General features: G+C 39.1%; 1 protein-coding gene across 3 annotated transcripts in view; it reads right to left on the bottom strand.

The window, feature by feature from the left end:
- LOC110442007 overlaps positions 1-9219 on the bottom strand; it is a 128509-nt gene extending 119290 nt beyond the window's left edge. The window contains exon 1 of one of the 3 annotated variants that reach the window (XM_021485393.1): positions 9074-9219. In XM_021485393.1, coding sequence (XP_021341068.1) covers positions 9074-9197 — 124 coding nt within the window. In that variant the 5' untranslated portion in view covers positions 9198-9219. Of the gene's footprint in view, positions 1-3384; positions 3948-9073 lie in introns of those variants that run through there. The other 2 variants (XM_021485386.1, XM_021485385.1) reach the window with 2 other exon arrangements.
- Positions 9220-13098: the final 3879 nt, after the last annotated feature.

Below are 13098 nucleotides of genomic sequence, written 5' to 3'. Positions count from 1 at the left end.
GACGGACGAGGACAGACGGACGGACGGACGAGGACAGACGGACGGACGGACGAGGACAGACGGACGGACGGACGACGGACGGACGACGGATGCCGCACCATGACATAAGCTCACTTGCCCTTCGGGCAGGTGAGCTAAAAATGACATTAAATAAAAACGAAGTTTGATTTTAACTCTGAACAGGAAATCACTTTGAAATTATACACCTTCAGGATAAGTAAAATTGACAAACAAAGTGAAGTTTGATTTTAACTCAGAACAGGATATCACTTTGAAATTATGTTGTTCAAGTGTCTTGTTGGAGATACTGAAAACACTATGTCAAATGTTACTTTTAGAAGTGTACAATTCCAAAGACTGATACTAAAAGATGAAGACATTCTTTCGGTGAAGTCTGAGAGATTATGCCATTCAATCATTGGTGACACATTCCATCAGAAGTGGTCTCAAAGGTCATGATATTCCAGCAGAAGTGGTCTCAAAGGTCATGACATTCCATCAGAAGTGGTCTCAAATGTCATGACATTCAAACAGAAATGGTGGCAAAGGTCATGACATTCCATCAGGAGTGGTTTCAAAGGTCTTGATATTCAAACAGAAGTGGTCTCAAAGGACATGACAATCCATCAGAAATGGTCTTAATTAAAGGACATTACATTCCATCGAGAGTGGTCTCTAGGGTCATGTCATTCCATCAGAAGTGGTTTCAAAGGTCATGAGACTCATGACATTCCATCAGAAATGGTTTCAAATGTGACAATATTTCATCAGAAGTGCTGATGGAATGTCATGACCTTTGAAGCTACCTCTCATTGAATATCATGACCTTTGTGACCGTTGCTGATTGAATGTTGTGATTTTTGAGACCAGTGGTCACAAAGGCCCTGACATTCAATCACCAGTGGTCTCAAGGTCATGACATTCAATAAGAGACAGTCTCAAAGGTCATGACATTCAAACAGGGATAGACCATAACATGTCACATTAAAAATTGGATAGTTTCTTAAGTCATTCCATTTAACCAGCTTTAGTCTAAATGAACAGGATCTTTATATTGAACTAGGTATTCTAAAAGGTTGTGACCTTCTTCAGTCAACACATGAAACCTTAAGTGGGTCGACTTAAAGATTGTAACGTTACATAGAGACAGGAATAGTCTTGAAGGACATTACCTTAAACAGTCTCCATACAACAGAAACAATGTTGGTGACAGCAAACAATCTCCAAGGTCATGACCTTTAAGTGTCACTATTTTGTTTCAACAAGTCTATAAGACCAGTTGGGTTAAGAGTTTCAGTGATCCTTGCTGAAATCTATTACTATTACAGAACTAACATCAGGTCAAAGAGTGGGACACAACAGCATCTGTATACGACCAACTGTCAAATATGTCATGATTAAATTCTCATAATTTATGTATATTTGGTAAGAACTGACTGTATAATTCTTATTGCAGCATCAGAATGATACAATGAGCATCATTCATGTTCTGGAGGTCTGGAGGTCACAGACAACTTTCATATTTTAAATTATGTTAAATAAATTTTGCCCTGCTTTCATATTTCAACAATGTAAGTCACTAATTGGGAGCAGGAACTTTTCACAAGAGAAAACTAATACTACACTGTACTACAAGTATTGAAGTTTTGTTCTGTGTGGTGACATACAGTATGTAAAACACCTTTAGTATTGTGTTCAATATGAAAAATGTCAGTGGCAAACATAAGGCAAATGATTAACATTTAATTTGTACTATGGAAGTGCTGATCACATACCCTTCATGTTACATTAAGTATTAAATAAGTTTTTTCCCACATGGATGTGTAATATGATCACTGGCCAACATGACCAGAAGCATTGTTTTTTGTCCACCCCACCCCATACATTTGGGGTAATCACCTACAATACGAGTACCATCTACAGCTGTGTTACCTGGAGATAAACATCAGTTTCCCTTAGGTTACACACACATTCCCTGTCCAAATGAAAAGGAATCAAAGAGCTCCTTCTCTCCAAACACAAATGGGTCACACTCCAGTGATCCCAAATAACAACTTTATTATTCCAAGTCTAAGTAATTAACGGTTTTAAATACACCTGATCAGATGAATCGATATTTAGATCAATTAATTATAATGTATATTTCGCCTGTAACTCATGTTATCTGATTTTTTAAATGTACAAAATTTAACTTAGTCATGGCAAATTTTCCCTTCCCTTCACAGTAATAGTTAGATAATTCAATAGACTTTACCAACTTCTTTATTTTACAAATTCAGCATTTCAAATATTTATTGCATTGTTATGCCAGTTATGCAGGTCTGTCTGAATTCCTTGGCCATTCTTATTTTAATGATGTAAGAATGTACATTCATGAAAAAAAAAATTTTTAGTCAATGAAATCTGGGGTTGATCAAGCCAGGTAGCCAGGTGCCACTTGCTCCCATCTCAAATTTACCAAAGACAATTGTTCTGTAAATACTATCATGAAAAATTGCCTACCTTACCCTCTCTCCTCCATTACACCCACCCAACAAAAATTATCTCCACCTAACAAACCCCACTGAAAATACCCTCCCCCAAACCTTACAATCCCCACCCCACCGAATATCTAACACCCCTTCCTTGACCTACCAAACCCAACCCCCACCCAACACATCCTACCTCACCAAATAATCCCCTACCTAATAAACCCTACCCCATCTAACAAACCCTACCTCATCCAAAACCCCTCCCTTAGCTACCACACCCAACCCACACCTACCATACCCTACCTCACCATACATACCTCTCCCTACCCAACAAACTCTACCCCCATTTAACACACTCTACCTCATCCAAACCCCCTCCCTGAGCTACCAATACCACACCCAACTCCCACCTACCATACCCTACCTCACCATGCATACCTCTCCCTACCCAATAATTGATGATAGATTTAATTCAATTGAAAATGGGTACAATTAATTGAAGATAGGTTCAATTTAATTGTACCTTTCTTTAAATAACTAAAGATTAGTACAATTATCTGTACCTATCTCCAATTGAATTGAACCTATCTTCAATTGAATTGAATATATGTACAAATGAATTGAACCTTGGTACAAATACAACATATCCTCAATTGAATTGAACCTATCTCCAATTGAATTGTACCTATCTTCAATTAAATGGACCTATCTTCAATGAATTGTATCTATCTTCAATTATTTGAAGATAGGTACAATTCATTGAATATATGTTAATTTGACGTTCCATACACCCCTCCTCCATCAGTTGGCCAATACCACCTAACACACCCGACAAGGCCGACATCCACCCATCCACCGCAGCTCACCATCAACCCTCCACCAATCTATCCCAGCCTATCCTCATCCCACTCACCAGACTTTGTGTAGCTACTGGCCTCTATCTTAAGGCTATGTCTGTGCGGGGTCCTCTGAGTGACAGACGACACGGGAAGATGTATGGGACGGCGCGGACGGGCACCTTGGCTGCTATGAGGGGGGCTTGAGTAGGGTCCAAGTACCCGTGGAACATCATACTGTACAGACACCACGGACGTGGGCATGTAAAACCTCTCCAGGTCATCTCTGGAGCGCTGTGTGAGTGTCAGGTCCGAAACTGACCGCCCGATGGGCCGGAAACACTCGGCCCGCATCCGGCTCTGGATGCTGCAGCACAAGAGAAATGGCGCGAAATTTATAAAGCACTAATCCCGTAAGTCGTGTGTTTACATCCCCGCGTGTTGTAATCACTAAACAGTGGACATACATTAACTTCCATATTACTCCCACGAAATGTGTGTAATGCTATTTAAATCCCGAATTCTTAACCTGATCACGTTAGTAAATCCATGTGTACATTTGGACTGTAAACTCGGACGTGGGCACGTCTCGCTGTGTCGTCTGCGACTACTCGCGGTCGAGTATCAGCTGTCCTACACCCGCCGTCTCGGACTCCAACATGCTGTCAATCAGTTGGCATAACACATGTAATTCTACACTGATCGTAGTGTAGGTTTCAATGTTGATGTTACAAGCTTACAAAGTGTGTTAAGCAAGATAGCTGGCTCCAACAATTCACGCGTGATACTGAGACCCAATATAAATATCAACAATTTAGATCTACCTCTGATTAAACAATTCTGATTTTAATTTTCACTTTCTTCAAATGGATTTAGGTACTTTTCTTGCACTTATGTTGTACAAATATACACACAATGTCACACACAAATCCAAACCACTGTTGACCAAAACTAAATTGTCGTTTCGATAAGCCCTATAGTATAAAACGGCTTTGATATTTGTAACAAAATTTATCTAATCCTGATGATATATCTATTGATACTTTCTGCATTATGCACAGATCTATGCGAGTCCAAAAAAATCAATCTCTAATAACGGTAATTTTACGGTCTAGACGGATGAAATTTAATATTATGTAGATCTATACTATAGGTGTCTCTTTTTTTATATCGGGGTGTTGAAATGTTGGGGTCTACTCTTGCTTTTAGTGAAATTAGACAATCGATTCATGAATAATGCTATTGAACGGAATATTTGTTCAAGGCAGTCGGATGTAACGATAATGTAAGCGTAATGTCGCAATCCTGTTGATATTGTAATAAGCACTGTTTAGTCTTCAGCTTTGTTATAAGCTATTGACACAGCTATTATGTTTACGTGGCTGTCATGTATTAAGAACTGTGTGCGCTTTACATATTTATAATCTATATACACGTAATTATCCTGTAAATTTCCTCCTTTTTGTACAGGAGAGGCGTGACTAACACACGGTCTCCGTGTGTGTGATGTAAGGGACATAACTCCTAATCCCGGTGATGGCCAACTCTCTCTGATGCTACCTCGCTGGTTGTGCGACATGCAAAAGCACCATCAAATCAATTTAATAATAAATTAATCAGCATTATGAAGTATTTTTTTTAACAATGCAAAGATAATGAGTTCACGTGAAGACAACAAAGTATTAATAGTTCTAAGTGCATATGTTTTTTTTTATTTATTCATTTGGTAACGATTATAATTTTTTAAAAATACAAACTCTTGATGTTACTGTTACACGCGCAGTCAATCAATCCGCATTATAAAGATAAAAAATCTGGTACCAAATTGCCGAGCTCAATCTTCCAATTGGCGAAACTAACTTAAGGCATATTGTGTTCTATTATCCCCGAGTCAGTACTCCAATACGTCCTATTGTCACTCAAATACTTGCACTATCTTGTAAAAGAACGGAAAATTCGGAATTCCTGATACTATTTTACTGTCTGGTCGCTTCTTCAACAACCTGCAAACAATTCTAAACACTCGATAAAACTAGCGCCATTTACCTGACCAATCAAAGCGCCATTTACCTGACCAATCGGACCTAGAAAAGTGAAGGATCGTCATTTATGTATATTAAACCGTTGTTCAATGTTAAGATAGCCCCAAATCACTGACTTATTATAGTATCTCATTTTCTAATATTTGTATTGGCAGATACAGTTATTTCGGACTGAGGATATACCATCTGATATGTTTGTTTTTGAGAAGTATGCTGTTTCGGCTCCTGTTCTTGTCTTCTTCTTCGGTCATTTCTGTTTAACATAAACGGCTTGGTCTGCGATACGTTTTTGATAATGAAGTTGATTTTTTCCATGTTTTCACTCCACTAACCTTGATTCTTTAAAAAAAATATGTAGATCTATATTTGATACAATGTGAATGAAATTGTCTGCTTTCAAAAAAGAATGTCCTCAGCGAGAGCGATTGAATGTCATTGTGTGCTGACCATATATGTTCTGAACCTTATGTTTTGTCCCCAAAATGAATATGATGGAATTTGTTAGTAATCTGTGGGATTATTTTTGTTACGTTCAAGTGCATAACAAAACATGTACGGACGATACTGTTGTAACGTCGTGTCTCTAGACTAGAGCTGATGTAATTTGATTCTGATGGCATATTTCTATGCCAAGACAATCATCTGCAATGGTACAAGCTGTTGACAAAGGCCTAAATGAGAAACAGCACGGGACCCACCACAATTCTCAGAGGAACTCCCGATGATATACATTTCCTAGCAGGAAAAGAGTATAGCCCGAGTTTCCTCTGGCCCTGACACCAGACTTAGACAGTTTGACAGATAGATATCAAAATGTCAAAAGTCGGGTATCAGGGTCCACACCAGACATCTATCTGTCAAAATGGCTAAGTCTGGTGTCAGGGCCAGAGGACACTCGGCCTAGAAGAGAGTACAGTGTGCTTCTACATGGGATCGAACCTGTGACCACCAACTTCCCAGTCCGCTAACATTCAGATAGCTAAAAGGAAATTCCCTCTTGGGCGAAATTAAAAGACAACCAGGATCATATCTATAATCAAAAACCTTCATAACTTCCCTCTTTTAAGTATGCTAGCTCTTTAACAACCGAGATCTTAACTCCCTGACACCATATGGAAAGCCATAGACACCATTTGTTACTAATCGCTACTTAAGTAGTGTGCATCAACCGAGACTATGATCGAACCAGCGACCACCAGTTTCCCGGTCTGCCGTTCTTGGGTCTCTAAGCTTACCATGCCAATGAGTTAAAAAAAAAAACGTAAATTCCTTCCAATCCGAAGCTTGAAGGTGACGTGGTCTTAGGTATTATTAACATCTTCCATGGGTTAATATACGAAAGGGTGTTTCTTTGAATGCAATAACTGACACCTAACATGCAGCGACTGCCAATATCGAAGTGGCGCATTATCGAAGGGCCTTCAAAGAATCCAACAATATGTATCCGATATGACAGGTTCTGGATCGTGATGGTTAGTTGGCTCTCACTCCTGAAGCCAAGCAGTAGGTTTCTGAGGCTGGGTTTTCACAGGGACGAGGGACTGACCCACTTAGTGACCAGGTCAGTGATGGACCAGTGAGGGACGAGGGACTGACCCACTTAGTGACCAGGTCGTTAAGTTTATGATTACGTATAAGTCGTAACTATAAATATGAGCAAGGGACTATATACACTTGCGGCACCTGCGGCACTTTTTGCGGCACCTGCTGCACTTCTTGCGATCCCTCTAATTCGTTTTATCCCTCCTCCAATTCTTACATATCATGCCTATTTTTCTTGATGGAAAGGGTTGGTTAATACCTAGACAACAATATACTGTGTGGTATGTTTGTCAGAGGGATTTTTTCGTTTTTCATTGACTATGCGATTAATAGTTCCTTGAGACATTTGCGTAGTCTCCATATATATACACCCAATGTCGACTCTTTGTAAATGGTGTTTAGACACCTATGAGACCTTACGAGCTCATTGTAAGTCATCGCTATCTTTACATCACCTACTGTTAGTATGAAAGACCACATATTGTTAAATAAAAACATTTCCTTCCAATCTGGTGTTATCCCTCGACGTTAAAATTTTAACTTAAAATGATGTGTGTTTGGACTTTTGAATTGTAAAAACTTTTAACGACGCAATTTTAATTTTAATTTTGCAGGCGGTGCGTTGGTCTCCCGCAAAGATCGTCCACCGCGGCTACCTCGCAGTGTATGGGTCTGATGGATATATGGAGTGTAGTTGTCTTAGATTTAGACAAACTAGCTCTATGGGAGATAGCATGGGAAATGTCCTTCCATCCTGACAAATGTAACGTCCTTTCCATCACCAACAACAAACAACCACAACATCACAAATACATGCTGCACGGAAAGGAACTAAAACACGTAGACAAAGCAAAATATTTAGGTGTCACTATACAGTCAAATCTTAGTGGGAATGTCACATAAATAACATCTGTGGAAAAGCCAAATCCACCTTAGGCTTTCTCAGACGAAATCTTAAGATAAACTCTACATCTGTCAAGGAGCAGGCATATAAAACACTTGTCAGACCATCCCTAGAATATGCCTGCTCAGTTTGGGACCCTTATACTAAAACAAACATAAACAAAATAGAAATGGTGCAGCGTAGAGCAGCCAGATCAGTCACCAACAAATTAAGAAACACCTCCAGTGTTGGTGACATGCTTCAACACCTTAACTGGCAATCACATGAAGACAGAAGGAGAGTCATGCGACTGACAACACTACACAAAACTATACACGACAAAGTCAATATAAGAAAAGACCAACTCATACCCCCATCCCGCCACACAAGACACGCACACCGGAACTCATATCAAACACTTTTATGTAGAACACAGACCTACGACAACAATCCTTTTCCCCTCATACCATAGTAGACTGGAATAACCTGCCTCCAGATATAACCTCCATTACCTCTTCTGACTGCTTTAAACTGTCCCTAAACAAAAAGCAATTCTAACTCCCATGCTTTATAAATATTCCCTTTCACTATCTTTTATCCTTTCTTCTCTTGGCCTAGCACCCAATATCACATGACATGATCTTCAAATAGATGAAGGTGGTCATTACTATGTAGATACATTACTATGTAGATGTAGATAGAAAACTTAACTTTTGGAATACACTTGCAAATGGTGATACGTCACTTGTGTGGTAACTGGTATTCATCGTTAGGCTATGTAGCTTTATATATATTGTGTTACTGTCAGTTATAAATGAAATTGAAGCGGTTACATGTAGATTGTGTACAAAAAATACCATTGATATTGTTTACCATTTACTTATTGAGTGTCCAGTGTTGTACCTTACACGCGGCGATGCTTTCCTTGATAAGGTTGTAAATCAGTGTAGTAAATGTCAAAAATTATGTTAAGTTTTCAATTATTGAGGACAATTACCAAACGGATTTAAAGTCGTGCGCGCGTCCAATTGGCTGATGACGAGTGGGAGAGTTTGATGCTGGTTGTTGCGGACGGAGTTGAGTTGCTGCTCTCCGACATGAACTCAAGACTTTAAACTGCAAGTGAATTTGACCTGATATGATTTAAACTAAATATTCAGAACATTTTTTGAATCGGAAACTGTAATTATCATTTGTATTGTTTGGTGTTATTTTGAAATTTCTACTGTATCCAGAGGAAACGAAGAATCTGTCTGTCTGTCTGTTCTAGTGATAAATGTCGAAGCGAGACAAACTTACCAGTTTCAAACGTACTGAACATCATTCGAGGTAGAGTCTTTCTTCTGTGTTTTCTATTTTTCTCAACGGCCTCAATATTTTGTTTGTCTTTGCATCCTTTAGATATAGCCATTTTCGCTAACATATTGGGTATTTCTCAAAATGCCGTCCTGACACCAGGGAGTGACGTCATGACGACGCCCTGCGACGTCGAATAATTTCCCGCTGTTTTCAGAGCAGCATACCTTTTGGCGCCTTATTTAGTAGGAGGAATGTTGAATGAACTACATTTAAAACTCAGATGTTATTTCAATCATTAAAAAAAATAACAATTTATATGCATAGGCATACCAACAGTTGAAATATAAGCAACTAACATGATCTGCCCAGCTAATTAAAGCTGTCATTTTCGTGTACCTCAATGCTTTTTGAGCATCTACATGTCGTTGTAGCTCGAAATAACTAATGGCTTCTACTTTCTATGAGGTAAACCAGACAGGAAACAACTTGTTTTTATGCTGTATAAATGCCACTTTGTGGATATAATTTAGGTCTAATTTCAATTTTGATTTAACATCTCTTAAGAAAAGTCCTGTTAAGATTTATTGTACAGTAATGCATCGGCATACAGATCAACACTTGCGTATTTAGCGCATAATAACTTGTCATTAATATAAAGAACATGATCATTAAAATGTGACCCTGTATGGTCTATGTGTAACACCCGTTACAATATGTTGATGTGTTGCTGGGATGTTACCAACATTACTGAAATTTTGTCTTTGGTCCAATGTTCGAATACCCGACTGGCCCTGCGTTTTTCCTTTCCTGATAGATGTATGGCATAGTATTTGCTTTTGTCTGTATTGGGTTAAACGTACTCGTAACAGCTTAGGTAGCATGAAGACGGTAGAAAGCGCGAGAAGAAAACTAAAAGAGAACGCCGAAGTGTCAACAACACCATCACGCGAACTCAGAATCAATAAAACCAGAGCAAAATATGACCATAGGAAAGATTTACATGGAGACCATTGCAAAAGTACAAACATAATAAGACCAGGTGTTTCGGGAGAGTAAGCGTCTTCGCAGTGCTTCATCGATTACACTCGCCATGTAAATCTAAGTCGAATCAAGGTAATGTCACATCCTCATATCTATGATTTAAGTAGCAACAGCAATACCACACAGCACTCTAATGAGCATTATATACAACATCGACCTTCAGATCACACAAAAAATGGCCTATTTCCCTGCGAGACACTGTCGGCAACCATAACACTTGTCCATAGTCTTTATCAACCTGCATTTTTGGAAACCTGTGTTGTAAGGTTGTCCGTTAGCAGTCGACATCTAGCACGGAAGTCATGATATTCGGAGCAAGCTCTTGAGTACCGAATCAACTGTGACATAAAAACATCGGCGGTTGGGGATGCATGCAGGGATGTTGTTGTCAAGAAAGTTGGGTTGAGATTCGGAAAGTCGAAATCGTCCCGCAAGAATCTTATACATGTATGCAAGTTTATGATTTTGTCTTCTTGTGTGTAATGTTTCAAGTTGTGTTTCAGTATACAAAATGTGATGAGATGTACCTCGTCTGAGGCAAGTAATTATACGCATTACTTTTAGTTGAACTGATTCTAGAAGATCTGATTCAGATTTGGTACAATTATCCCATACTCCATCAGAATATTCTAACCAGGCGCGTAGCTACCATGTAAGCCAATAAGCCCGGGCTTGCACATGATTTTGACAAGTATAGGTTTTCATGACGTTATTTTTTCTTGCTGATACTATAAAGTGGAGTTTAAGTTTTGAATATATAGTATACATATTTAATTCCTCAGATATGATACATTGTTAATAGTGAGTACAAAAATGTATGAAGTTTAGAAATGTCCATTGCATTAATGGACAGTTCCAGGCGGAACTAAACTGCTCGATTGAGTAAATTGAGAAACTCACGCCCGGCGCAAACGACTCCGAGTATGGCACAGTGGACACAGACAATCAATGGTTTTTTTTTATGAAAATATCAATTTAAGGCACCTTCGGCCCCTTTTGCCGGGGCACATTCGGCCACCCCGAATGTAACTGTTATTGTGCCAATTTACGTCACTATTGATAACGTCACCCAATTGACCACAAAAATAATATTTTTACGTCGCAAAAATTAATAAATTTTTTCTGTGTATTCACTGATTTGTTCTGGACTTATTTTCCAACAGAATTGAATGAAATTCCATACACTTATAAGTAAATTGTCTTCTCTATCCTTCATGCCAAACTTGCCCTGGTAGGGGCCAGATTTGCCTCAGGGCGGGGCTCGTCCGGCCCCCAACCCTCTCGACCTAAAAAGTCCAATAATTCCCAAAATATGGTCTTGTTTACGATTTGGTTATTAGTTTATGAAAGACAACACATTTCTTTTCTTAATGACATATATATAAATATGCATTTCATCAGTATAGTACATGCCTTCCATAACGTCTTGAAAAAAGAAAAGGGGCCGTGTTTGCCCAGGTCCCCCCTACACATGTGTTATACATGTGTAGGGGAGACCGGGGCAAGTCCGGCCCCTTTTTTAAAACTATATTATAGTTTACAACATATCATTATCTCAGACATCAGGACGTGTGAATGGCTCCTGAGACGTTTTAGAAAACAAAGTTTCCGAGACCCCCCTTACGGGAGAGGGAAGACCCACTCCCTTACCCCCCCCCTGCTCGCGCTACGCGCTTGGGGGGGGGGGAGGGGGCTGCCCTCGACAACCCCATGTCGGGGCTTACACATGGTAAAGGGGCTAGCTAGCGCCTGCTAACACAGGTCTTATATAAGAGATATATAATGTTTTAATGTATTCCTATCAACTGTAGTTTTTAAAATCCTAAGAATACTTAGTATAGAGTTAGCTTTTTGATACATATTTGAAATGTGATCTGACCATGTCCCTTTACTGTTAAATGTTAGACCTAAGTGATTACGGTGTTCATGTTGTGCAATTGGAGTATTACTAAATAAAAAGTGAGGGTGATTGTTAATGTGTCTACGGGTGAAGTTAATAGCTACAGTCTTATTCGGATTGAATAGGACACGCCATTGCTTTGACCATTCAGAGATTGATTCAAGATCATCATTAAGCATATTAGTAGGTGTTGCAAGGTCATTGTTAATATTTACTATAACATAGAGAGAGGTGTCATCTGCAAAGAGTTTTAAATGAGAGGTTACATTGTTAGTAATATTATTAATAAAAAAGAAAGAAGAAATAGGAAGAGACCATGCAACGGTGTATGCTTGGCAAGGGGATACCCGAACCTGGCTTGTAAATAGTTGTGTCGGCTTCGGCGGCGAAGACTTAGACAAAAGAAGGAAGAATGTAGCGGAACTAGACTGGGCCGAGCGTCGGCGACCAGATAGCTCAATTGGCAGAGCGTCCGTCTAGAGTTCGGAGGGTCCTGGGCGCATTTTTCTTCTCCTGTTACACAAACACAGACATTGTCAACCAGGAACTCAATCTTTTTCACATTATTGTCCTCGATATATCTCATTGTATTTTTCACAAAGCATGATCCAAAATAATTGACAACTATGAAAAGAAGGCTGTCAATAACAACAGAACTTAGGAGTTCTTTTTGTTTGGTTTAAGGAAAGTGAGAAAGGCGAAAAATGGCTAAATATTGCAATGGGGCCATCGAATCACTGTTGTTTGTTTCAATGTCCTTATTGCAGTCTACATGGACCTACATAAATCCCTCCCGATGAAGGGTTATAGCTGTTAGGCTGTAGAATTTATAAGAGTCTTTCGAATATTTGATCTTCTAATAGACCTACTCGTTTTCCCCAGGACTATTGAAAATTGGAATTTCCTACCAAATTCTCCAGCACAGTAGCAGACCTGAATTCTTTCATGTGTGCCCTTGCTAGTTTCAACTTACCCTGAATTATTTCCTGTTTTCATCTTATAGTGAAAAATACAACAAAAAAAGTTTTTAATGCCAACTCCCAGGATCAAATGCACTCAAACAATTTTTCTTTAACAATCAGAG

Source organism: Mizuhopecten yessoensis, unplaced genomic scaffold (genome assembly GCF_002113885.1).
Source record: "Mizuhopecten yessoensis strain PY_sf001 unplaced genomic scaffold, ASM211388v2 scaffold716189, whole genome shotgun sequence".
Classification (NCBI taxonomy): Eukaryota; Metazoa; Mollusca; class Bivalvia; order Pectinida; family Pectinidae; genus Mizuhopecten; species Mizuhopecten yessoensis.
The sequence above is the reverse complement of the archived record's forward strand: the minus strand, read 5'-3'. Positions and strand labels throughout refer to the sequence as shown.